The sequence below is a fragment of the Rhinopithecus bieti genome, unplaced genomic scaffold, assembly GCF_001698545.2.
Source record: "Rhinopithecus bieti isolate Rb0 unplaced genomic scaffold, ASM169854v2 scaffold_36417, whole genome shotgun sequence".
NCBI classification, from domain to species: Eukaryota; Metazoa; Chordata; class Mammalia; order Primates; family Cercopithecidae; genus Rhinopithecus; species Rhinopithecus bieti.
In genome coordinates, this window is record NW_016815677.1 from 1,427,605 (window position 1) to 1,455,265 (window position 27,661).

At 49.1% G+C, this 27,661-nt stretch overlaps 1 protein-coding gene across 1 annotated transcript; it reads left to right on the top strand.

The window, feature by feature from the left end:
* Nucleotides 1-27,661, top strand: LOC108516201 (coiled-coil domain-containing protein 180; the record flags this gene model as incomplete). Its single annotated transcript, XM_017853536.1, has 19 exons — nt 1-38; nt 1,611-1,716; nt 1,892-2,041; nt 3,275-3,465; nt 5,947-6,035; nt 7,079-7,188; nt 8,226-8,354; nt 8,451-8,561; nt 8,684-8,779; nt 10,867-11,030; nt 12,255-12,374; nt 16,966-17,045; nt 19,710-19,798; nt 20,659-20,781; nt 21,898-22,071; nt 23,441-23,556; nt 24,926-25,052; nt 27,051-27,090; nt 27,219-27,661. Coding segments are annotated over exons 1-19 (2,496 nt in total), but the record flags the coding sequence as incomplete, so codon positions are not given.

Genomic DNA, 27,661 nt, shown 5'->3' on the forward strand with positions numbered 1-27,661 from the left:
ATGATGCTGAGCTACAAGAAAAAGATCCAGAGGCCCTGGTGTCATTCTTTCCATTCCCTGTCTCTGGCTTTTTGCCCATATCTAAACACAGGAGGTGGACTAACCAGATGATCTCTAACTGGTTAGTCTTTCCAACTATGATATTATCAGGTTGGGAGGAGAATGGAAATGCCATCCAAAAGGCAAACACGAATTTCCATGTTTGATCCAAACTCAAACACACAGTCTCAAAAACTTGGAAGTTAAGGGAGGTAAATTCTCAGTGGCAGGATTATGGGTTATTTTACTTTCTCCATTGAAGTTTTTCTGTCTTCTAATTTTCTGCAATAAATATGGAGTTCAATTAAAACAAAATGCCATACTTGACATATCCATGCCTACTATTTATAGCCATATAATTTTTAAAAAGAAAGAAACCCCTAAATTACAGATGTGCCTGGAACCAGAACCCAGAAAGCATCTGGGTAGGGAAAATAGTTTCTAACGTTCAAGGCCAAAGCCAGTAGGGCCTCCTTGGATGGGAAAGAGATATGAGACTGCAAATAATTCCTGGACATTACCTATTTGTTATTGTGTTTTCATCCCTTCCCTCAGTCATCTACACGTTTTCTTTTTCCAGCTAAATGAATCTAATCTTTGTTACAATACTTCACCTTGTTAATAAAACCCAGGACCAAAGAATGAGCATTTATTAGCAATCGTAACATATCACTGCCAAAGTGAGGGATTCTGTAAGAAGGCGCTGGGTGTCTCATATATATGCGAAACCTTAGGCCACGTTCAGTGCCAACCACAAGCGTTTTCATCTCTGGCCAGGCAAGCCTTGATCCCTGAATTTTGAGCTCTCAACCTCTTTTAAACTGAGACACAGATGGTCTCTTCCAGAGTCTTTCAGCTTCTAACTTACAGGCAAACACTACCATATGCTGTCTCCCAGCAGAGATTGGTTTTAACTAAGGTAAATAAGATAGGATGGACGTTGTTGATCATGATGGCTCAGTGCTACATCTCATATATCCTACCACCTTTCAGAACATTTAATCGTGCTGCTCCTGGCGGCCCTGGGGTTGTAGTCCTTGTAGAGAGGAGAAACTGGCATTGAAGAAAGTAGTTGAGTTTTACTACTCCACGTGGGGCGCTCCCATTACTAAGAGCAACCTCCCCTCCCTGGGAAGAAAAGCGTGGGCGGGGCCAGAGCAGTCCCTCCCCTCCGCGTTGCCTTGGAGACCATGAGCGTCCAGCTGCAGTTGTCGCTGGACCGTCCCTGGCTACCTTGAGAGGTGCTTTCTGCAGACGGGGACGCGCCCAGGCCGGGCGCAAGGCCTCCCTCCAATCTGCCGGGCTCAGGGGGATGTCCAGCGGCTGCTCAGTCTATTTGGGGGGCTAGGGAGGGGGATGGGAGGGGCTGGTTGGGTCTTCTCAGCACACAGTAGGCGCCTAATTAGCGTGACCTGAATCAGGTTACTCTCTCCCTCCAATTCTCCTTCCCTGTGTCCCATGGAGGGTGGGTTAGGGTCCCGGATGAGAGTTCAGCGCCGCGTTGGAGTTCCAATCCCAACCGACATCTTGAGTGCTGTTAACTTTTCCCAGAAGAGCATGGCAGAGTGAAGCACAAACAATAATCCTGTATTATTCGCGTTCCCAAAGTCCCTTCGGATTTGCGCCCTGCGCGGCGGAGAGAACCGGCCTCCTGCTCGAGTTCGGAGCTCATCTGAGGTTAGTTTCATCAGTTCGTTGAAAGTTAAGACCCTGAGTCGACGTTCCCCAGGCCCCTATCCCCCAGCAGAGAGTCCTTCCGCGGGAGTCCCGCCCTGGGGTGCCGCCTCGAGGGCAGACGTCGTCCCGCCTGGACCTGAACCTGAGCTTGGGACGGGCGGTTTCCCAACCTCAGGAATTGGAATCGAGACACCAAAGCTCAGAAGCGTTTCCTGGACGACGGCTTCCCGGCAGGCGCATACAGCCAGCGGACAAGATGTCGTCAGTGGGGAAGGTGACCCAGGTTCCGAGTGGAAAAGCCTACCAGCAGATCTTCCAGGCTGAGGTAGGAGCCGCCCTCTGTCCCCCTGTTCTCCATTCCTCTTCCCTTGCTTTCTTCCAAACTTCCCTCCCTCCCAGAATAAAACAAGGGCTTTGAAATTACTTTGATTTTTAAAATAATTCTTACTGGTTCTTAAATTGTACCAGTACAAAATTAGAATGTCAGTTCTTGAAAATTAGAAAACTTAAATTAAAATTTTAAATGTAAATTACTCAGAAATAGCCTGGATGGAACCACTGGGTGACCTCTCTTTTTCCCCATGTATAACAACGTGTCTAATTTTTGTATTTAAAAAATAGGCTTCATTCTGTGCTAGTGTTTTGAAATTTGCTTTTTCTCCGTAACAGTATCTCACAGACCGTTTTCTATGCCCGTGGGCACCCATGTATTTCACCGTGCTGAGTGGCTGCCTGCTTGTTGATCTAGGACTCCCATAACTGTATTAAAGTGAAGCCCTCTTGACAACAGTGTAGGTTATTGAAATTGCCTTGTCTTCTCTAAAGCGCTGTATAGACAAAACAAGATCTTAAAAGAAACACACAGACCCGAATCCTTCCTTTGAAGTTCTGTACTGCTTATTTAAAAGGGATCTGCATTCCTAATTTGAGCCCTAAATAATTCTCTGTAAAACCTCTGGAAATTATAAAAGTATAAAGAAACCAAAAAACAATTACATCACTCACACGATCCTGCTCTCTCTAAGGCCATTCTTAACTCTTGGCATATTTCCTCCAGGGCCTTTTCCTATGCATTTTAAATTTTGAGATCATACTGTTTAATTTTGGTTATAATTTTTAATTTGTGTGTTTAAGTGATATGTTTAACAATATATCGTCTCCTAAACATTTCCTGAGGTTATAAAAAATTCTTTGTGGGTCTCATCTTTAACAAATGCCTAACATTCCATCAAACGGACATACCATGTTTACTCAGCCAATCCCTATTATTTCTCAGTTCTATTTTTCCAGTTTCTTGTGATTATAAAAAAGCCTGAGATGTTCATCTTGATCTTCATTTAAGGTTCTTAAAAAGAGGCCTTCCTTGAAGTGGCTGGGTGACTGTTACTGGGAGGAGAACTCTCCTGTAGGGATATGCCCTGGGGTTGAAGGCCTCCCTGAAAAGTGCCTTTCTATACAGCTCTCTGGATGTCTTTCTAGACAGCCACCATCAGCCTGAGAGTGCTGGGGAGTCAGCAGCTCTGACCACTCCCCCATCCCTGGTCCTCCCTGGATTCAGGTGCAGCTGGTCCACTCCCTGGCGGCCACCAGGAAGCGGGCTGCAGAGCATTCTGTGACCCTGAAGAGTGGCAAGATACCCATGATGAAGAAGGTGGAGACTCCTGAAGGGGAGGTGATGTCTCCTCGACAGCAGAAGTGGATGCTCAGCCTCCCCAACAACTGGATCATGGAAAACCCTGTTCTCCACAGGTAGGTCCTGCTGTCCATGCCTCACCCCCAGGCACTAGGGTACCTGAGCCTTCAAAAACTCAAAAAGAGCTGGCACAAGATGAGTAGCCTGTAGGAGTGAAGTCTCAAGTACCACCCCTAAAGCAGGGAGATTAATACCTACCTTGCAGGGTGGTTTGCTTCTCTCGCCCCCATTCCCCAACTCCCACAATCATTATTGATTAAGTGCCTAGGGCCAGGCACTGGGTGTGGGGATCCCACCCTTATGAAACTTGAGACCTCAAAAGTAAATAAATAAGCACATCCCCCCAATGGCAGAAAGGCTCTAACTAAGGGGACAGGGGCTATGGGATGGGGGCTGGGAAAGCTCTCTGAGGAAGGGGATCACCTGAAACCAGAGGGTGCAGTATGGGGACAAGGCTCTGAGAAAGGTGGTCTTGGCCCCCTCCAGAAGGCTAAAGGTAAGTGGACCCTGAGAGAGGGCAGGAGATGAGGCTGGGAGCAGCCTGAACTTGACTTCAGTGAGCAGCTGATTTGCAGTTTTGAAGTCCCTCAGGCAGCTCTGTGCAGAATGTGGGGGGCTTCAAGAAGAGGCAGGAAGGCCAGGGCACAGGACACTGCAGTTGTCCTCATAACCTTGCTGGTGGCTGTGAGAGGGAAAGTAACAATGGGCCTCAGGTGTCTCTTGGAGGCGGAACCCATGATACCTAGTGATGAATTGGAGGGGAGGAGAGAGCTCCTGAGTGCCCTTGGTCTCTGGCCTGAGTGCTGGGTGAACAGCAGAAATGCAGTTCCCTGAGATGAGAGCAGGTGGCGTCAGGCATGGAGATCAGCAGTTTCTTGTGAACTTCCAAGTTCACAGTTCCTAAGCAGGCCATTTCAGTTCACTGAGCTCTGACTCTCAGCTATGGGGAAAAGGAAGAAACAGATCTTCTTCCCAGGGTTCTTGAGAGAATGGAGCAGGCGTGGGGCTTCCCTTAGGCACTTTGAGTTCTACACAAGCCATAAACCCTTGCTGGGCCTGGGACTCTGGGATAGAAAGCAGGCCTCCTCTGCCTGTCTTGGTTGTTCCTTTCACCCTCTTTGGGGCAGGGACAGACCCCTTGATGAGTACAGTTCTCTGCCCTGACCTGGCCTTTGAATTTTCCCAGGAAAGCCACCCTCAAAGCTTCTGACCCTCATGCTCTTAACTCCCGACAGATGGAAAAATCCACTGGCCCACCCAAACCCAGACTCGCGATCAGCGTTCTCTAGCCCATGTCACCCTGCCTGATGCCCCAGGTGGGGGTCCAGGGTTACAGGCAGCCTGATGCCCCAGGTGGGAATCTAGAGGAACTACCCATCAGGCCCAGCTCCCTCTAGACACTCTGCAGGGCTAGCAGAGGCCAGACTGGGCCGAACACATGAGTGGCAGAGCCAGGGCACCCTGTCTCCCTCAGGCGTCAAAGCAAAGGGTGCAGATGTTTGAAGAGTCAGCCAGCCAAGGACAGTCCACCTATGTGCTCACTACCCAGGGCAGATCCCTGGGTGGATGGAGACCAGCCCAGGCCAGGGGGTAAATCACCATTGGTATAAACCAAGCCCCAAGTCCCTGGAGCAAGTGACCAAGAAGCCAGAGTTGACAGCAGGTGTCATCATCTCAGCTCCTACAGGGCTGCCTTGGTTCAGGAGCATTTAGAATGACAAGGTCTGAAAGACCTGTGTCTAGAAGATTGGCCTGGGCCCCAGCAGCTGCAGCCCAGGCCCAGCAACTTCCTCGCTGCTAGGTCTGCACTGAGGGCTAAATGAGAAGTTGGCTGGAAAGTATTGGACATATGGGGGGCCCAAGGAATGGCAGCAGTCACTGGGAGCTGCGGGATTTCTGTGGTGCTTGCCCCATGGACAGGGCATTCACAGATGCCAATTCCAAAGCTGATGTCACATCCACCCTGCTGGTCCTCCCTGTTGAATAGTTCCTCCTGGAACCCCAGTTGTCTCCTCCCTCACCCAAATTCCATGGCCCTTAGTGTCACAAGGATGGATCTTGGAGTCTCCTCTCTGTTGCATCCTGTGGTTCCTATAAGCCCCTTCCCTCTTTCTGGAAAATAGGGTTATCTCAAGTACATCATAGGATGGGTTGCTGAAGGAGCAACTAAGGATGCATGCCAAGAGCTAGCATGATCTGGCTTTACTGGGCTGCTCATACCCCTTCTGATCCTCAGTTTCCCCAGGTGGGAAGTGTCTCAGGCTCATCATCCACACTTGACCACCAGAGCCAGAGCAGGCTCCCTGAAGGCAGGAACCCAACCTCTCACCTAGAGACCCACAGTGTCTGCTGGCAGGGGACCCTAGGCGGTGTTTGTTGGGAACCTGGGCACTGCCTCAGGGCTCTCTGGAATTGGGGTGTGCCTGGTCCATTGCTGCTGCCCACAGGCCCTCTGGAGAATCACCCCTTGGTGCCCTTATGTGCCAGAGCTGCCATGGATGGCATCGGGACTTCACTCTTCTCTGCTTGTGTCTCAGGGAAAAGGAAAGAGCCAAGAGAGAAAAAGCCCGAGAGAGTGAGAGCACCATCGCTGCCCGAGAAGTGCGGGGTCTCATGGACACTGTGGGTGAGCCTCCATTCAGCCTCAAGGCAGGCCTGTCCTGGGCCAGGGCAAGACCTGGGCAGGAGGTGGGGACGTCTCCTGGCAACTCCTCTGAGGAAGGCCCTGAGCTCCCACTGTGTTCCTCAGCTCAGTCACCTGAAGGGCATTCTCCTTGAGCATCTCACCCGAGAGTCCTCACCTGTGCAGGGAGCTGGGGGAGGATGGGAGCTGCCTGCATGGAGGGAAGTTACTGATGAAAACCGGGTGACTAAAGGATGCTACGCGCTTTCTTGCAGGTTCCCAACAGTATTTCTCATCTGCATTTTCTTCCTTCCTACCACATTGTCCTAGTTTGACCTTATCCTAGTATAAAAACCTTTTTTCTTTATGATTAAAAAAAATACATGTTCACTGAAGAAAAACAAAGGAAGGAGAGAAAGAGAAAGTAAAACCTTCCCCTTCACGATGACACCTCTTCTTCTCCAAAGAGTCACCAGTCCCCACCCCAACCCACCCCCGGTTAACGCACGTGGCATCTGGCTTCCCACCTGGATAAAGGGGACAATAGAGCATGTGGCAGGAGTATAGACCTGGAAGCAAGTGGCCCAGATCCCTGCTCAGCTGCTGGCCAGCTTGGTTCTTCAACCCCCCGTGACTGAGTTTCCTCACTTGTGAAACGAGGCTAGGAATGGAAACCACCTTGTGGCCTCAGCGTGAAGACGAGCTGAGTTTGAACAATACCTACTATGCAGGAAGTACTATGGAAGTGTTGGTAGCTATCATTTCTGTATGTATTTGCTTCCATAGAACTTTTTTTTAAAAAAAACATTCTGTGCATACTATTTTGGAGATTTTTCAGCGTTTAACTGTATATCTGAGGCCTCAGTCCTTCTAGCACTCATGAATCACTGTCGTCTTTTCTCTTTTTCCTTAAGCCTCTGCCACCCTGACCTGGCTCTCGGGTCCACCTTCTCAGTCGGGCCTCCGTGTGCAGGGGCTGCCTGCCTGTGCTGCCTTGTCTTGAGAGCTCTGAAGCCAGCCTCATCACCTCTGTTGTTGCTCCACAGTTCCTGAGAAGATAAGCACCAGCACCTTTCAAAGGCGTGCAGAACACAAGAGGAGGAGCTTCGAGAACGCTCTAGCCAGCTTTCAGGAGGAGATTGCGCAGGTTGGAAAGGTGAGAATCCTCCCTCTCCCTCCTCTTCCCTTCCTGTGCCATTCCAAAGGCGGGTGTGTCATGGCTCCCAGCCTCCCTTCCCCTCTCCAGCAGAGGTCCTCAGGGGCTCACAGAGCCTTAGACAGACATGGAACCGTCTCCGAGTGCCTGAGTGGCTCGTTATGAGTGTTTGTGAGCACAGCTCCCCGTAGTTCTTGGAAAAGCCCTACAGGTCATGCGCTGTTATTACCCTTTTGCAGTGAGGCCCAGAGAGTCTCACCTGACTTGGTGCATAAGGGCCCAAGTCAGAACTGCTCTCCAGGTCTGACACCAAACCTAGCTTTTGGCCTCCCTGCTCAGTCCTTCTGATGAAGGGCAGAATGGCACACCCCCCGCTGACAGCCCGGCTCTGCTGGGCTCTTATGGACTGCCCCCCATTCAGCTCTTATTCCTCTCCGGAGACCTCATCTCTAGACACACTGGTGTCTGGAATGTTCCCTAAATGAGATCAGCCTTTGCCCTTCTGGATTGCCCTGAGCCCCAGATTTCCACTTGTCCCCTTCTCCCTGAGTCTTCTCTGACCTGTGTTGCCCTGCCCTGGAGCTGGCTCTGTGCCCAAAGCACCAAGAACAGGCTCTCCAGCCATGTTTCTTCATACGTTCCTGACTAGATGCCAGGTCTGCTTTCACCCTTGAGCTCTGTGGCTTTGGTGAAGCCATCTACCTGAGCCTCAGTTTCCTCATCTGAAGTAAACTTGGCATTCTTTCATTTGGCCACTTCTGTAATGAATATTTGTTGAGTGCCAACCGTAGGCTAGGCCCGATGTCAGCAGCTGGTTTGAAGACTGTGATGAGGATCAAATGAGCCAAGAAGGAGGGCTCAGTGCAGAGTGTGTGGCATGGCTGTGAGCTGACTAGTGAGCCGCGACTCCTTAGGTCTAAGCAACGATCATCATTTTTGAGATGGGACCATGCCTGGCACTTCCCCTATGGTAGGGAGGGCTCTCTCCTTCCTGGGGATTCTGATGCCGTGGCCATCATCCCCCTGGCCTATTGCAGGAAATGGAAGCTCTCATTGTGGACACAGCGGGACTTTTTTTGAAGAAGCTGACCGAGTCTGATGAAGAAATGAACCGTCTCTTCCTAAAGGTGGAAAACGACACCAACCTTGAGGACTACACCATCCAAGTAGGGGTCCCTTCATGGCTGGGCCTGCCCCACCCGGGTCCTGCTTCTTCCCTCCCTCCCACCGGCTCCTAGCCTGACCCAGACTTCTCTGCATAGGCCCTGCTAGAGCTGTGGGATAAGGTGGCCACGCGGTTCCTGCTCCAGAAGCAGGAGATTAAGGAGCTGGATGAGGCCCTGCACTCGCTGGAGTTCTCTCGAGTCAATAAAGTAAGTCGGCTGCAGGTGGGCTCTGTGGTGATTGTCACTTGCCAGGTTTATTAGGCATCCTTCTGTTTCCTTTTAGTTCTCCAGGAAATGAGTCACTAAGTATGGTACCTTGTCATTTCTAGCTAAAAGGCGTGTTGAAGAAATATGCTGAAGTCATAGAGAAAACTTCATACCTCATGCGGCCCGATGTGTACAGGCTGATAAATAAAGAAGCCATGGTGAGTGGTTTTCCTGTGCAGGGATCAGCCCATGGGAGAAGGGGCAGGACCAGGAACCCGGGACACCCCGAACCTGGTGTCTGATGTCTCAGAAATGGTGGGCTTCTCATCTATTACGTTTCTAAGGGGCCCAGGTGGGTCTCTTAGGTAGAGAAGCAGAGTCCTTGCTATTGTAAGCATTTTTCAATAGAGATCTTTCTAAAGTACATTTCATATTTCCCTGACATCTTGAACCAGGCATACCTAATATAGGGCTATCGTCTGGAGCGCTGGTGATGTTACTGAGCACCTACTAGGTCATGTCTCAGCAACTGTGTGCAATGCAATAGGCGCTACACTATGGAGTCATCGTTGGGGGACTACGGTGGTCTCAGGGTGGTTTCCACCTTCGAGTGACCTGCTCTGCCTGCTGTGTCTGGCTTTTCTGCCTCTTCTTGCCTCTCTTCCTACCAGTGGTCTGTGCCCATTGCTGAGCCTGCCTCTTGGCTCTGTCCCCACTGCTTTCCCCTGTCGGTGCCCCCAGCACCCCTCCCGCCGGCCGCTTTCCTTGGGGTGGAAAGCACAAAATTCAAGGTTGTTCATGATGTCTCCAAAGTCAGAGCAAAGTCTGACTCCTCTGCTGCGAGAGAGGACTCCTCTTTTGGCTGCCCAAAGGCACATTGTGGGTTTCCTGGTCTTGTGCAGTGAGCTGAGCTTGCTGGATAAGGGGCCTCCTGGCAACACAGTAGGCTGAAAAGAGGATGGTGTTTAGAATCACAGACGGGTCCAGCCCACGTCAGCACCATGGCAACCTGGATAAAGCACAGGCAAGGAGTGAGCACAAACCTTCTCCACTGTCCAGATGTGGAAGCTTCCGAAATGACTCAGCCCCTGAGCCTGGAGCTTGCTGAGTCATTAAATGAAGATAATATGGATGTTCCTCCACTTACGATGGGGTCACATCCCAATATACTCATCATAAGTAAAAAGTATAGAAAGTCAAAAATGCATTTAACACCTTCATAAACCCATCGTAAAGTTGAAAAATCATGTCAAGCCATCGTAAGTTGGGGACTGCCTGTAATACCTGTCAGGACTTGTTGGGAGGATAATGAAAGAGGGTCCAGCTGTGGTAGCTGTCTTCTGAGATCAGGGAGGGCTCCTAAGTTGTGCACGTTTTATCCAATAGGAGAGTCAAGGATTTCAGTGTCCCGGATGTGTTTCACTGCTTCCCTTCCCTATGCTTCACTCATTATTACAACTTGCATTTGCTGCTTGCTCTACCTGTGTTTTTCTCATGTATTGTCACAAAATCCCTATGCTATAAATAGCATGAACCCCATCTTATGGCTGTGGATCTGTAGGTTGAGGAAATACTTGCCAGTGCCACCCAGCTAGGAAGTACAGCTGACATCAAGCCTCAGGCTCCACTGAAAAGCATTACTGGAATTTCTAGCCTCTGAGCTTGGCAGGGTTCTCACCCACTGCCCCAGCATACTGCCACCTCCCTGGAGGGCTTTGGGAAATGTGTGGAGGCATTTGGAACCAGGGAGGATGGGGGAAGTTACTCTCATCTAAGCAGGGGCAAGGATGCTAAAGGGCAAAACAGTGCCATGCAGTGGAGGATCATCCCCATGCCCATGCCAAGGGTGCCCAATTGAGAAGCCACGGGAGGACTGCTGAAGAATGTTCTAGCTCTGGCCTCATTTTGCCATTGGGTCTCGGTTCTCCTAACAAGCGTATGTGGCTCGTCCCTGATGGCACAAGCACTCCGCTTTTGGAAGAAATTTATAAAAAAGAGTAACCACTTAGAGCTCACTGAGTGCCTACCTCCTTTCACCTTCTTTAACAAACATCTGAAGTGACCTTGGAGCTGATAGGAAGCTCATGCAGTCAGGGTCTATGGTTAAACCTTCAAGGAAGACCCTTGTCCATGGCTACTCAGTGCCAGGAAGCTTCCTTGAGTGCCATCTGACCCCTCAGTCCCCCTCAGGCCCTGCGACCACTGCACTCAGCCCTCTCCAGCCTCCTGCTGCTCCTCTCTGAGACTTGCCCTGACCCAAGAGAGACCCTGTCCTATCTAGAGCCCTGTCCATCTGTGACCACAGGTCATGAACTATGCCCTGCTGGGCAACCGGAAGGCCCTCGCCCAGCTGTTCGTCAACCTGATGGAGTCCACCCTGCAGCAGGAGCTGGACATCCGCCACCGCTGGCAGGGCTTGGTGGACACCTGGAAGGATCTCAAGAAGGAGGCCCTGCTGCAAAGTTTCAGGTCAGCGCCACCCACACCACATACAGCTCCTTCTCCAGCCCACCAGGGGCTGGCAGATGCTAGGGGTGGCATTCTCCCTCGCTTTTTGCCATTACTTAAAAATGCTGCTGTTTCTCTCTGCTCTTTTAAAGGTAAAAAACAGATAAAGGTATAAAGAATAAATTAAAAATCACCACTAATCTCTCCCCACAGTGAGAAGCACAGCAAATATTTTGGTATATTTTCTCCCAGGCTCTTTTAGATCCGTACAGTATATGCGGTTTCATATTTTATTCATGAACTTTGCTTCATGACCATTCTCTGAGCTCCATACAGCTGGAAAACATTCATCCGATTATCTGTATAATTTCCACTCTTTGTTATCACTCATAACCCTGTGGACACTGGGGTGAACGAATGGACATCCTTCAGGCAAGCACTTCCCACTTGGGGAGCGTGTTTCCTCCCTCCCATGGGAGGGGCGTGAAAAGAGGTCCCTTCTCCGTGCTTCCTCTGCCAAGTGGCACTTTTGCTGTGGATGAAGGAAAAGCGTACGAAGGCCTACCTCCATCTTGCCTTTCCATGTGACCTTGACCAAGCCCTTGAACATTCGGAATCTGTCTCTTCCTATGCAAAACAGGCATCTTAACGGACCGTGATAGAGTTTCAGTGATCCAACCAGATACTACATGGAAAGTGCCTATCTGGGCCTGGCACTGGGAAGCTGTTATAAATGCCAAACATCATCAACAGTGATAGCAATGGCTGCCGTTTACTGGGCATTTCCCATGAGCCAAGCACAGTGCTAGGGGCCTTGCTTGCATCATTTTACTGAGTGCCCACAAGTGCCAATGAGAAAGGCACCATCATGAGTTCCATTTTATAGAAGAAGGAACTGTGGCTCAGAGTAGGAGAAGGACTTGACCAAAGTTACAGAGCAGGCAGGAGGCGGTCAGGACCCCCCAAATCTGAGCCTGCTGGTCTCATGCTGTTGGTGCCAGAGCTCCACTGACCCATCGCTCCATTCTTTCCTCCATTTCTCCCTCCCCCATTTCTCCCTCCCACCCTCTCTCCTTTCTTTAGGGTCCTAGAGGAGAGGCAAAGGCTGGGGAGGAAGGGGTTGGGGGTGGTGTTAGGGAAGGAGTGCTGGGGCTCTGAATGCTCTCACCATGGTTCTCTTTTCCTCTCTCACTCCTGCCCTGCTCCTCCTCTCCCCTTTATGATGCCAAAATGTCTGACCACCAGTGAGTTCATGGCCAGTGAGAGTATCCATACTCCCCTGGCTGTGGTGAAGGAGCTAGAGGTCATGCTGAAGACCCAGAACGTCCTGCAGCAAAAGCGGCTGAAGCACCTCTGCACCATCTGGTATGGGCAGGAGGGGTGGCCCGGGAGGGGTGCTTCTTGGGGTTCAGTGGGGGAGGCAGAAGTGGCCTACAACCTGTCCCCCAAGGCATCCTTCAGACTAGGCCAACTCCCAGCTCTCTGGCCCTGGGCTGGCCACCTAGGCTGGCCACCTAGGCTATTTCAGCCCCACTCACAAGAAAGGGCATGGCCCATTTGTTGCAGTAAGAAGCTTAGTGTAGCTGCCAAACAGCTTGAAAGAAGCAATGAACGGGGGTGAGGGAGGAGGAGGCACAGATCGGAGCACGCAAGGCCTGTGGCCAGGTGGAGGGGTTTGGACCTTTTTCTGAGGGCACTGGGGAGCGGACTGGCTCCATGAGCTTTGCAGTTTGGAGGTGTGTATCAGGCATCTGACACTGGAGGCTGGAGGCACCTGTCAGAGGCTGTGGAAGCTCTTCTCAGATGTGGGTCCACCCAGCCCTGATTTCAATTTCATGAGAAAGCTATTCAGTGGGGTGCCCACTGAGTGTTATAGATCCTGGAATCCACTGTCCAGGGAGTTCGTAGCCTTCACTCTCAGAAGCAGGATGGAGCTTGCCTGGTACTGCAAAGTGGAGGTACCATGTGTTGTGGAAATGCTCTCTAGTAACCTGGGACACAGATTCTTCTCATCTCCACACCCCCAGGTCCTAACTTCTCCTAGGATGTAAAAGACTAGTAAGGCTCCACATGGCTTGAGCTAGAGGGCCTGCCCCTAGGCAGGCGCCTCCTACCCCATGGACAGTTAATTTCTTTTTTTGAGACAGGGTCTCACTCCGTTGCCTAGGCTGGAGTGCAGTGGTGCACTCTCGGCTCACTGTAACCTCTGCCTCCTGGCTTAAGTGATCCTCCCATCTCAGCCTCCAGAGTAACTGGGACTACAGCCATAAGCCACCACGCCCAGTTAATTTTTGAAGTTTTAGTAGACGTGGGCTTTCTTCATGTTGGCCAGGATGGCCTCGAACTCCTGAGCGCAAGCAATCCATCCATTTCGGTCTCCCAAAGTGCTGGGATTACAGGTGTGTGCCACTGCACCTGGCCCAGTTTTTCTCCTTGTGTTTGACATTTTGGACAGTTACATTTTGATCCAGGTATAAAATTAACAAAATGGATATACATCTCAGAACAGGGAAAGTACTTGTGTTCTTTTCTATAATTCAACTTATTTCCAACTCTGAGCCCCTGTTCTTTAAGTTGGATAGAACTTGATCTTTCTGGGAGTCATATCCCTTGAGGCAAAGTTCTAGAATTTCATGCAATGCCAGGGCTGCTGTTGGGATGTCTGGTTCTCAGTTATAGTTCACCCCAATGCCACTGGGCTCCTACTGCCTCCAGACAAGTGGACATAGGAACCTCCTCAAGGAGGCTGCTCTGAGCCCCTGAGTCTTCACACACAGGCAGTGGTTTCCCTCCAGGGCCCTAGGTCTTGCAGATGCTCCCATAGTGCCACCAGGAAGCAGAATCCAGGCTGCCACTGCCAGGCAGCTGCGTGTCCTGTTCTGTTTGTGTTTCCCCCACAGCCTCTTTGTATAGGGGTTGAGGAAATACCTGGTCCCCTGGGCTCTTAGCCTGCTGCCGCAAACACCTTCTCACCAATGCACTAGACTCTCCCAAGAAATTAGGCTTTTGAGAATGAAAGTCAGAAAAATTTCTGGGCTGCCCTGCCACATCCCTCTCACAGGATGTCAATGTGGGTTGGCTGGTCACCTGTCTGAATGGAAGAGAGGGACAGGATCAAACACAGGGAGAAAACAATGTACCCATAGACGTTTCTGGCCACAGCTTGGAGACACTATGCAATGGCAGTGTCTACAGGGGGAGCGGGCAGGCCATTGGACCTGGCCTGGAGGAAGGTGGGACAACTCTGCAAATCAAGGGGAGAGTGGGTGTTGGCAGGACCACGAAACTCCTTTGCAGTGGAAGTATGTAGAGAGGTGAGGTCAGGACACAATTCTGGCATCCAGAAGTCTGGAGCACACAGGTCTAAAGATAAAGTTGCAAAACCTTGGTCATAGATTCAAGTGAACATCAGTAGAGAAGGCTGGGTCTTGGGGCCTTGACAGCACCCAGAAAACCCACTGTGTAGATGACCCTCTCTTCCTCCCTGACCTGTCAGGCAGTGAAGAGCCTTCTAATCAAGCTCGAGGAGCTGTCCCAAGGGGACTGCCTCATAGGGCAGTGTGGGGATCCCACACCCCATCCTGGCCCACAGGTTTCAGGCCCTTCTTCTGGAACCCCCTAATCTCCAGAAACTTGGTGGGGATCCTTGCTACTCAAACGCAGGGTCTGCTGGGAGCATGTGGTAGTGATGGCAGAGGGGAAAGTCTAGCTAACATTCCCCAAGGCCTTGACAGGGAGATATCCAAACACCTGGGAGAATTCCCATGAGTTTTCTTGGCCCCAATAAGTATATGTGCATATGATTTTTAAAAGTTTTTTTTTTTTTTCAAAAAATAAAATTTGTATTTTGGAGTTATGTTCAATTTCTAGAAAAGTTACAAAGATAGCACACAGAATTCCTAACCCTAACTCTTCACCCAGTTTCCCTTAATGCTGCCATTCTATATACCACTGGACATTCATCAAAAGTGACAAATTCATTTTGATGCATTTCTGTTAACTAAACACCAGACTTCATCTGCATTTCACCTGTTTTTCCACTGGTGTCCTTCTTCTGTTCCAGGAGACCACATTACATTTAGTGTAGTGCTTAGAGTTGAGATCGTGCTATGCATACTCTTGTACCTACCTTTTGCTCTTTACTGTCCAGTTATGAGTAGGGTTACCTGAATCCCTGTTTGCCCAAGACCATACTGGGTGACACATCTTGTTCTGGCATAATCATTCATAGTGACCTCTTTCACTGTCAAAAATGTCCTGATTTAGACAATAAATCATATGATCCCTCTAGCAGTACACCTCTTCCACACCATTAAACATCATCCAATTTTTAGCATCTTTAAACAACAAGCATGTCTAGTTTCTCATAATTCTGTAAGTCAGCTGGGTGTGGGCTGGCTTGGCCAGGGCTGGAAGGTCTAGGATGGCCTCACCTGTGTGTCTAGAGTCTCTGCTGGGTCAGCTGGGTCCTCTCTCCATATACTTTCTTAGCTTCCAGGAGGCCAACCTGGGATCCTACGCACAGTGGGTGGCAGAAGGTCCCTGCAGCAGGAGAGGACAAACCCTTGCACAGCCCTTCCCAAGCCTCTGCTAGGTTGTATTTGCTAATGTCCCATTGGCTAAGGCCAGTTACATAGCCACACCCAGATTACAGGACTGGAGAAATAGACTCCACCTCCCCCATGGGAGGAAGCTGACCATTTTTTAATCTGCCACACTATTTTTTAACTTAGATGTCTAATCAGATAGAGAAAATGTGGTACATATATGCCATGAAATATGATGCAACCATTAAAAAATGAGATCATGTCCTTTGTAGGGTCATGGATGAAGCTGGAAGCCATTATCCTCAGCAAACTAACACAGGAACAGAAAAGCAAATGCCGCGTGTTCTCACTTAAAAGTGGGAGCTGAACAATGAGAACACATGGACACAGGGAAGGAAACAACACACACTGGGGCCTGTTGGGGGTGAGGTAGGGGGAAGGAGTGCATTAGGAAAAATAGCTAATGCATGCTGGGCTTAATACTTAGGTGATGGGTTAACAGGTGCAGCAAATCACCGTGGCACACGTTTACCTATGTAACAAACCTGCACATCCTGCACATGTACCCTGGAACTTAAAAACAAAAATTTTAAAAAGAATTCGGTGTCTTTTTCTCAACTTTTATTTTAGTTTCGGGGTACATGTGCAGGTTTGTTACATAGGCAAATCGCGTGTTGTGGGGTTTTGGTGTACAGATTATTCTGTCACCCAGGTAATAAGCATAGTACAAGATAAGTAGCTTCTCCATTCTCTCTCTCCTTCCACCCTCCACCCTCAAGTAGGCCCTGGTGTCTGTTTTCTTCTTTATGCCCATATGTATTCAAAGTTTAGCTCCCACTTGTGAGAACCTGCGGTATTTGGTTTCCTGTTCCTGTGTTAGTTCATGTAGGAGAACAGCCTCCAGCTCCATCCATGCTGCTGCAAAGGCCATGATCTCATTCTTTTTTATGACACTATATTTAATGACTTCAGAAGAACATTTGCTGTACTTTATTTCGGCAGTTTTCTACTGTTGATGTGAAGGTTTTTTAATCATCATGTGTGTTTATGAACAGCATTGTTAAGTGAACATCTTAATACATAAACTTTACATGCATTCTATAATACCATCTCAGATTAAGTCCCAGAAGGAGGCTTCCTTGGTCAAGGGTTGGGAACAGTTTGTTTTTTCCACTGGAAAAATTATGTTCTTTTCTTTTCTAAGTAACAAGTTTGTTTCTTAGAATTTGTTAATTAAAAGACCTTTCAACCAGGTCGTGTTTGAGCACCAGGAAATCCCCAGCAGTTCCCTTTGTTCTTCAGTATTTAAATTGACGATTTTCTGGAGCTATGTTTCTTGAAGATGCTACCCATTTTGGTTAGTAAACTTTTGTTCCTGTGTGGCTTACTTGCCGTATCTTCCTTCCCAGTGACCTCCTGCCCCCCAATTACAGCAAAACTCAGCTGACTGAGTGGCATTCTTCCCTCAACTCCACGAACAAGGAGCTAGGTGAGTGATGTCTGCAGGACTCCACCTGCATTTCTCCAGAACTCTGTTCAAGCAGTCGCTTTGCTGAAGGTCATTCAAGTGAGTGGTGCGACCATCATGGGGAGGAGGGATGGGGGTGTGGCAGGAAGAGTGAGCTCTGAGAGCTTAAAAGGCCCCTCCTCCTTTCCCAAGACCTCCCTTCCTCACTGCCCAGCCTGCAGCTACACTAGCCACACCCTCTGACCCCTGACCCCTGACCCAAGCATGGAGACAGAGAGATGGCTCTGATGCCCTCCTTGAGAAAGGCCCAGGAGCATGCCCCAAGAGTGTGAGGTGGAGCACATGGTCTTGATGCCCAGCTCTGCTCCTCCCTGGCTGTGTGACCTTGGGAAAATCAGGGCCTCCGGTGGCCTCAATGTCCTCCTCTGTAAAATAGGGATGGCAAGAAGAGTAATAATGGTCCCTGCTTGTGGGGTGGATGGCCAGTGGTAGTCCAGTGCCTGGCTTACACAGAGTCCTCAATCACAAATGGTGATGTTTCAAAATGCTCTATAATAAGGGCAGTCAGGCTGTAAACTGTGTGCTGACTGCTGGTTTTGGAACTAAGTGTTGTTAGACCCCCCAACTGCCTCATTTGTTGACGTATTGTCTAGCTGCTTTCACTCTAAATGGCAGAGGTGAATGCAGATGGCCGCTGACTTGGGGTGGTTCAACTTAGGACTTTTTGACTTTACAGTAGTGTGAAAGTGGTACACATTCAGCAGAAACTGTACTTCAGATTTTGAATTTTGCTCTTTTCTTGGGGGCTGTGGTGCCTGGATACGTGGTGTGATACTTCCTGGCAATGCTGGGCAACGGTGACAAGCTGCAGCTCCCAGTCAGCCCTGTGATCGTGAGGGTAAACTAGTGTACTCTGTTGCCAGATGATTTCGCCAAACTGTAGGCTCATGTATGTTTTCTGAGCACATTTAAGATAGACTAGGCTAAGCAATGATGTTCGGTAGGTTAGGTATATTAAATGCATTTTCAGCTGAAAATATTTTCAACTTACGGTGGGTTTATTAGGACGTAACCCCATTGTAAATAAAGGAACATCTGTAGTTACAACAGAGACTGTATGACTGCAAAGCTAAAACAGTTTACTCTCTAGCCCTCTATAGAAAAGGTTTGACACAACTTGCTCTAGAAGATAAGTAATAAATTTTTCATCTCCTTAGAGGATCATAGCAACCTAGTGAGGTCAGTGGTATCATTGTCCTCTTGTAGTAAGAGAAGGGTTTAGTGGCACAGAGAGGTGAAGTATCCTGCCCAAGGTCACACAGCCAATGAAGTGTCATAGCTGGACTTAGCTTGGGTGCTTCAGCTAGTAGTACACACCATTGCTTCTAGGGCTCTCAGGTTTATAATACGAAGGGTGTTTCTGTATGAGCCTCAAGACTCTAAATAATAGCAATGGCTACCATTCATTCAGTGCCTCCTACAGACAGGCATTGTCCTGAGCCCTCGCATTCAGTAGCTGGCTCTGCCCTCAGGCACTTCCAGTCCAGAGCAGAGGTCAGAGCAAGCAGGGAATGGACAGGTCCCCAGCCGTGGGAGCCATAGTCAGGGACACAGCTGGTTCAGGGTCATGGAAGACATTGACAAGGAAATGATCATGTGGTTGAGAACTGTAAGGGAGGTAAGAGTCAGCCAGGCCAAGAGGGAGGAAGCATTCCAGGCAGGGATACAGTGTAGGGCACCCTGGAGGCAAGACAGGACTGGGGCCTTTGGAAACAGGGAGGGGAGGTTGGAAGATGCAAAGCAGCCGGACTCTCCTGGCCACATGGGCTGCACGTGGAAGTCTGGGCTTTATCGTGAGGGCAGTGGGAACTCAGTGGAAGGTTCTGAGCTGGGGGTGATGATGTCGGGGGGCAAATGGCCCAGAGGGATGCAGGAGTGGAAGCAGGGGGACCTGGGAGAGCCCATCAAAGCGGCCTCACAGAAGGGTGTGGACACCTTGGCCTAGGAACAAGCCTGGGGACAGGAAGAAGCAGATTTAGAGTTTCTTCTCATCAGTTCTAGCATCTGTCAACCCTCCCAGATATCCTAAATCTACACCCAGCTGCCATCCCCCTGCCCTCCTCCCCAGCCCTGTACAAAGAAAAACCACCACAAAATCTCTGTGTGGTCTTTCAGTTTCTAGAAATTGCCAACAGCACTAAACCAGAGTTGCTTATCCTAGACATCAGAGTCACACTGAGTTTATTATAAGCTGGGAAACTGAAGGGAGGAGAAATAGAGAAAATAAATAAAAAAGCTGGCTTCCGCGCATTCTGCTAGCGCCTTCAGTTTTTCAGGGATGAACACAGATAGGATCAGTAAATGCTCATTGATCTCCACTCTCATTACTGGTTTACAACTTGGTGCAGCTTCTCAAAAGGAATTTCACCAGCCCTGAAACCGAGTCAAGAGTCAGGCCAGAATGGATTCAGAACAGATAATGACAAGCTCTTCATTTGAGATCCTTATCTTGGGGTGTCAGGGCCTTTGTAAGGGGACACCAGCCCCTGATCTGAATCGGAACCACTGATATTCACCTAAATAAATGTTGCTGTGGAGGCACTTTGCTCCTTTGCAGAGGGGACACTCCCCTTTCTAATCCTCTCTTCCTTATGGACTGATTTGCTTTGTTTTCTGCCCATGGAGACACCTACCATGTGGACTGCATGATGCGGGTCCGCCTGCTGTATGAGAAGACATGGCAGGAGTGCCTGATGCTTGTGCAGAATTGTAAGGTGGGTACCCTTCCTGCAGGCCTGAGAAGAGGAATGCCTGGGTGGGACCTGAAGTGCCTTCCCTGGCCCCATCCCCACTACCTTCCCCTCCCCAGCTATGTTCCCACCTCACTCCCACACACCCTTTAGCCTCCATCCAGGCTTTTCTTCCTCACAGAAGAAAATGGAGTGGCTTCCTAGCCCCAATGCCTGGTGCTCACTGGCCTCTGGGCATTCTGCAGCTGTTCCTTCTGCCCAGATCCCCTCCCCAGCTATCCCTGCCATCTCTCAGGTTTTAGCCCATCACCTCCTCCAGGAAGCCCATGTAAGGTGAAGTGTGTACTCTCAGATCACCTCAGACTTCACACTTGACTCTATGTCATGCATAGCACTGGGCGTTGTTTATGAATGGAGATTGTGTCCTGGGGGTTATTGCAATGCGCCCCCTTTATAGATAGGCCTGGCCCCACTTTCCCCTCCACCCTGTCCACTGCATAACAGAGTGAGACAGTAAACTCACTCCCAAACCCAAGCACAACTGTGACTTGTTCTCTAGGATAGGGGAACTATAGAGTCAGAATGTCCCTTCCTGCCTCCTTGGTAAGATTGTAAGCAACACCTCCACCCCCAAAGCTTAACTGTTGTGAAGTGTGTTCGAGCTGAGGGTCCCCCTTGGGGAGCCTCACAAGAGCTCCTGCATGCCTTTCCAGCCAATTTGCACCCAGCCCTCCAGACCCGAAGGGGAACAGAATTCATGGGGTGCAGGCCCTTCACCTGGAGCTCAGGTCTGACTTGAGCAACACTGAGGCCTGTAGGATGCAGTTGATGCCTGTGGGGACCTCAGTCCTAAACCAGGCTCTGCCTTGTCCCGCACACTCCAGAAGCAGCTGCTGGACTGGAAAGCCTTCACTGAGGAGGAGGCAGAGACCTTGGTGAACCAGTTCTTCTTCCAGATGGTGGGAGCACTCCAGGGCAAGGTGGAGGAGGACCTGGAGCTCTTGGACGTGCGTGCTGGGGACTGTTCCACTGGGGAGCTGAGGTGGGGTTGGGGGTCCGCAGGGTGCTGGCTGTAAGAAGAGCCCAAGAGCTCCAACTTGCATGTTCCTAGTGTGTCCACTCACCCTTGTCAGACCCTCTCAGAGCAGCCCCCTTATGCTGGCCACTGCAAGCTCACCCACCCGACTCCTCCCAGCCACCCACTGACATGGGTGCTGCACAGAACTCCAGGCCATGAGCACTGCCCGGCCATTGCTGACCCTGGGCACTGAAGGGCTGTGGAGGCACAATAAGCCCTCAGCCCAAGACACGTGGTATCTTGAACCGGGATTGGCTCATGTTTTCTGTGAAGGGCCAGATGGTGACTTATTTTAGGCTCTATGGGCCATCAGGTCTCTGACGCACCTTGTCAACTCCACCAGTGCCACACAAAAGCAGCCCTAGGCAATGCAGAAACAAATGACATGGGTGTGTTCCAATAACTTTATTGACAGACACTGAAATTGGAATTGTATGTCATTTTCATCTCATTAAATATCTTCTTTTGATTATTTTCCAGCCACTTTAAAACTGAAATATCTGTGTGTAGCTCACAGGATCAAACAGAAACAGGTGGAGGGCAAAATTTAGTCCACAGGCAGCAGCTTGCCCAGCCCTCACCCAGATGAGGGCATAAGACACATGCCTTTTTAAAAAGGTGGGTGGTGTGTGAGGATGTCACAGCAGGTGTGGTGTTTGGCCCAGATGCCATGAGTAAGGGAACTCCAGAGAAGGAAAGATGCCCAGGCCAGCGTTGCTGTGGCCTTCTGAGTGCCCAGCCTGTTTTTTAGGAATGGCCCACACTCCATCTTCTTCCTGTCAGAGACTTTTGTGGAGCATAGGATATGTCTAGAGATGGGACTTGAGGGTCAACAAGACTAAGAGCAGGGCCTTGGGCAGACCCAAAACGCTGTCCCAGGGAGGGAGGACCAAGAGCCCTGGTGTAGCCTAGAAGTTGACCTTGAGGGATGGTGTCTGGGCAATGCTGTTCAGTCATTAGAGACAGGGGGTCCCACAGGTGGGCCCTCTTCCTGGCCCTGGGACTGTCAGCCCTCAAGTCCCTTCTCTGGGCTCTGCCGCTGCAGAAATCCTTCGAGACCCTGGCAGATCAGACAGAGTGGCAGAGTTCGAACCTCTTCAGGTACTTCCAGGAGGCAGTACAACTGTGGGAGGCACACCAGAACGAGCTGTTGGTGCAGGAGCTGGAGCTGGAGAAGAGGATGGAGCAGCACCAGCAGAAGCACAGCCTGGAGAGCCAGGTGAGGCCCACACCCAGGGCTCCATTTTTCACACCACAAACAGCAATGAACTCAAACAGATCCTTGACCCAAATGGAGAACCTTTAGCTATGAAATTTGCGCAGATGGGGACATTAAGGCTCATGTTGGTCATGGGATCAGATGGGAGTAGCAGAAATCTGGAACCAAATGTGTCTCTTAAGAGCTTGCATGAGAGACAGTCAGATGGTTCAAATAAGGAGATGATTAAAGGATGGTATCACAAAATCACACACTTCATTGCCATTCAAAGAGAATTTTTTCATAGGTTCACAATGCTTAAAGAGGGGGAGAATAACGTGAACCAACCTCAAAAGGAATACATCCACAGGGAGTAAACAAGGTACATTAGGCACTTTGTAAGCTGCACATCTATTAAAGTCTAGTTGTTCAATTAGGATGGAAGCAGGCTCCCATGGGAAGTAAAGTCTAATAAAAGCTTCAGGTGTGCCTTTCTATATGCCGTTTCTCCGGAGAAACTGGCTTGCAATTTAACACAGTGGACATCTGTGATGGCACATAGGTCCCTGGAAGCCAGAGGGTAGTGCCGATGCTGGTGGTGTGGCTTCATAGCCCCAGTGCCTGTCACAGCCTGAGCTCTCTCTCGTTCAAAGAAGCCACTGACAGAGTGAAACCTGCCTCAGCCTAAGCTCTCGAAGTGTCAAACTCTTGAGTATTTTGAAGTCCAGTAGTTAAGGTCAGCAACTCACATATGGGGGATTGATAAGGGTGACATCACATTCCCAAGGTGAAGGGGGGAATAGCTGCAAGTTCTCATATATGGGATCTGATAAGACATCATATTCTGAAAAAAAAAAGGGGAAGACACCCCAAGTTCTTATTACAGACAAACGTGTCAATCACATAGCAAACTGTGCACATGTTGGGAGTCATTTCAACGCTCTATAACTGGGGCAATCTCCTGCCTGCATAGGAGGTCAGCTGGCCCCTGCTCTGCCTGCTCTCACACAGTCTGGGAGGTGGGGGGACAAACTCAGCTTCTGATTTCAAGCACGATTGGTGAGAAGGAGAGCGAGGAGCAGGTGTAGTGCAGGCCTGACCAGGTGGGTGGGTGTGAGGGCCCTGTCTTCAGGGGGTCCCATCTAAGCTGGTTCCCCCGGTGGGTATGATGTAGGCAGGGAAGAACATTGCAGGCAGAGAAAAGTCTAGAGGCCCATAGTGGAGAGAGGGAGGGCAGTGGCAGATTAGGTGCCCCATTTGTAGAAAGGAAGTCCTGGATCTGCTGAGGCACCTGGGCCTCAGTTCCAGCAGCAGGGTCCCTGCAGGTCACTTACACTCTGTGAGCACTGGAAGTCACATCTGCTTCTCTTGTTTTGGGGGTGGCTTCCAGGTCCAGGAGGCCCATCTTGATAGGCTCTTGGACCAACTGAGGCAGCAGAGTGACAAAGAAACACTGGCGTTTCACCTGGAAAAGGTCAAAGATTATCTGAAGAACATGAAATCCAGGTAGGCCAACCAGACTCCAAAAGACAGGACGGGATGGTCAGGAATTCATCTTCAAGGTCAAGGGCAGCCTGCCCAAGAGCCCAGGAGCCTACCGGCAGGCTTAAGATGAAAATTGTGCCTCTCAGCTTAGAAAGCATTGTGGCCCTCTGCAGCTCTGCTCTCAGCCAGTAAAGAAGCTTCCAGGGAGAATTTTTAAAAGTTTGTGGAGGGAGGTTTCAAAGCAATGTGGCTTCAGTTCAAGAACATGGGGCCTTCTTTTAAAAATTTAAAGATGTAGGTGGATCACCTGAGGACAGGAGTTCAAGACCAGCCTGACCAACATGGTGAAACCCCACCTCTATTAAAAATACAAGAATTAGCCAGGCGTGGTGGCAGGTGCCTGTAATCCCAGCTACTCGGGAGGCTGAGGCAGAAGAATCACTTGAACCCAGGAGACGGAGGTTGCAGTGAGCGGAGATCATGCCATTGCCCTTCAGCCTGGGTGACAGAGTGAGACTCTATCTCTCTAAAAAAAAAAAAAAAAAAAAAAGAAAATTTAAACATGTACATTCTTGTTAAAGGAGGAAAAAGAAGTTAACCACTGCAAACATATAGAGATTTTTTTCCCTCATTCCTGCCCACTTTTCCTTTTTTATGGACATATACATTTATATATATGAATATATACACATATATAGTGTTTTAAAAATAAAGGTTGGATTATACTATGCAAATTGTTCTATAACTACAGATATACTTCCATTTTTAAATGCCATGTAGCATTCATTAATATAGATACTTCATAATGGTTTAGCAATCCCTCAATTGATTAGCTGTTTTCTGTTGGTTCCAATTTCTCAATATGGCAAGCTGTTCTCTGTGAACTTTCTTCCATCTTTGTGACTTTGTACAACTGATTCTATAAGGATTGTTCACAGAAATGGAATGACACTGCCAATTGATTGCAGTACTTTGATTCAGAAGGCAATTCTGATTACTTTAGGCAAATAAGTAACCCCATGAGCCTTGGTCTCCTATCTGAGAAACAGAAGTCTGGACCTTGGGGCATTTGGGAGTTTGATGGAATAATGTAGGTATCATCAAGTTCAAGGACAGCGTTAAGACCAAAGACAGGGTTAGGACCCTGGACAGGGAAAGGGAGTTCATGTTACAAGCAGAAAAGTCTCTTGTATGTGTTTTCCAAACTTTCTACAAAAAGTGTGTATTTCTTGTATGATCAGAAAAATAGCATAGCCAAGGACTGCTGCTAGAAAAGAGCAGCCACACAGCAGCTCTACACAGAGCTATGTGCCAGATTGCAGCCCATCTCCTTGGGGTCATGGGTGTGTTCCCTGGCTGGGGTCTCCTGTCTTACCTACTTACCTCCCAGGTATGAATGTTTTCACACCCTCCTGACAAAGGAAGTGATGGAGTACCCAGCAATCATACTGAAAGAACTCAACTCCTACAGCTCCAACCTCAGCCAATACTTCTTTGTGCGTGAAATCTTTGAACAGGTATGGAGAGGGCAATGATACACCCATTCACTCATGAAGAAACTAAGGGAGAGGCTGACTTCTTGTTATGATCTGGCTAGACTTTGAAAGCCATCCCTAACCCTGCAGAGTTCAAATCAATGCAAGAAGAAAGAAGCTGAAAATCTCTAAAGAGACCATCTCTTTCTCAGTATAAAAGAGGCTGAAGGGTTCAGAAATCAGGGCTCAAACCTGAATGGACTTATAATGAAAAGGTTAATTTATATGGCGCTTGGAATTCCATTTATCATACCTACCACTGCCACATAATTCTCCTAAAATATAGCTTTGACCCACCTACTGTCCTGCAAAATCCCTCCCCAACTGTGCAGCCCCCACCAGATCCAACTTACAGTCCCTAGATAAACACAAAGGGCCCACTCTCTCTGCTTTCCACCTTGACTCTCCCTGGTCCAGCAGACTCATCCCTTTTCTGGCATGTGCCCCCTGCCTGCTGCCCTTCCTCATGATGCTCCCTCTGCTGGGGCCCCTCTGTCTCCACATATCCCAAACCCACCCATACCTCCAGTTCACTACCAAGAGAAAGGCTCCCACTCATTCTGCCTGACCCCTCATCTCACCTTGCTCAGCCCCTGCCACCTCTCAGGGCTCTGAACTATTTTTTGCTTGGTTGCTGTCAAATACAGGAGTCTGGAGCACCCAACTATAATGTATTTCTTAAAGGGCAAGTATGCCTTAATTTTTATTCAACTTTGATTACCATTAGCACAAGGATCTTGCACATAATTCAGACACAATAAATGCTCTCTGGGTAAATGCATGAATACCTGGGATTCCCTGGTTTGAATCCCCCAGTGCTTGGCTCTTTTCCTGCACACCAGCCATAGTCCTGCCTGGCCTGAATGGAAATGCTTGTGGTTGGCACTGAACCTGGCCAAAGGTTTCCCACGTATACAGGACACCTGTCTGCTTCCCTGAGAATCTCTCCTCCCAGAAGAGATTCCTGTTTAGATTGCTACTAGATGCTCCCTCTGCCACCTAGGTTGAAGGGGAAGCTCAAGCTATAGGATGGTGAGCTCATTGCCTGCCCTTTGATATCATTTGGGTCAGCTGGGTTAAAGGCATAGGCACTATTATGATCTCCATTTCATGGAGGATAACAATAAGCCCCATAGGGTTTAGAGGACCTGCCCAAGATCACTTAGCTTGTCAGGAGCGAGGAATCAAATCCAGACCTGCAAACTCCACAGCCTACACTGTTATCCATAACACAGAATATCCAAAACTTCACCCAGAGCCTGTGAAACAGGAAATTCGCAGGGCTTACAAGGGGGCTCTCAAGATCATGTAAATCATGCCCATTGTATCTGTTCCATTTAGCACAGAATGCAGCAGATTTCTGCCCTTCGTTTGCATCCCTCAGTTTATATTTTTCTTGTCCTTTGCTCCAGATCACTGCCAAAAAATATATCATAATGAGCTTTTATTCCATGTCTACCCATGTGTGCTATAAGGGTTTGCTAGCCTTCTTGGAATTAAGAAAACCTGGTTCCCTGGATTGAGAACAACCCAGTTATCCCAGGGAACTAAGTTGGTCAAGGCCTGCATCAGATATTAAAGGGGAGGGATGGGTACTTCTACTTAAAAGAGATGCACTTAAAAGTGGCACCCTGGACCAGGCACCGTGGCTCATGCCTGTAATCCCAGCACTTTGGGAGGCCGAGGCGGGCGGATCATGAAGTCAGGAGATCAAGACTATCCTGGTTAACACGGTGAAACCCCATCTCTACTAAAAATACAAAAAATTAGCCAGGCATGGTGGCGGACGCCTATAGTCCCAGCTACTCGGGAGGCTGAGGTAGGAGAATGGTGTGAACCTGGGAGGCGGAGCTTGCAGTGAGCCGAGATCGTGCCACTGCACTCCAGTGCAAGACTCCTCTCAAAAAAAAAAAAAAAAAAGTGGCACTCTGAGGAAAGACAGTGCAGGTCCTTCAGTGACTTGTGGTTTTTTCCTTATAGAACTTGGCTGGAGAAGTCATTTTCAAATTCAGGCAACCAGGTAACACTTTTTCAGTTCAAGTCTTATTCTCCCAGACTTTACTTTTATGCCTTTGTGGGTTGGGAGGCCCAATCCAGGCAGCATCAGTAAATTGTCTCTCCTTGTGCTTTGATGTTTATCATCAACAGAAGCACATGAAAAACCCTTCCAGAAGAGAATGAGGAAACTGAGGAAGAAGCAAGCGTCTAAAGAGGACATGAGCAGAAGTGAGGAAAGCATAAGTAGTGGGACAAGTGCTGCCACATCAGTAGAAGAGATGGAAGAAGAAAATGATCAAGAAATGGAGTCCTTTATAACTGAAGAGGTGCTGGGGCAGCAGAAAAAATTTCCACTGCATGCTGAGATGGATGAATCCAAAGAAGGCTCTATTCAGGGATTGGAAGAAATGCAGGTTGAAAGAGAGAGCTCCTTAAACCCATCCCTAAATGAGGAGAATGTGAAGGGCCAAGGAGAAGAGAAGGAGGAGTCACAGGAAGAAGATGAAAAGGAGGAAGAGGAGGAGGAGAAACTGGAGGAAGAGAAGGAGGAGAAGGAGGCACAGGAAGAGCAAGAGAGTTTATCTGTGGGTGAG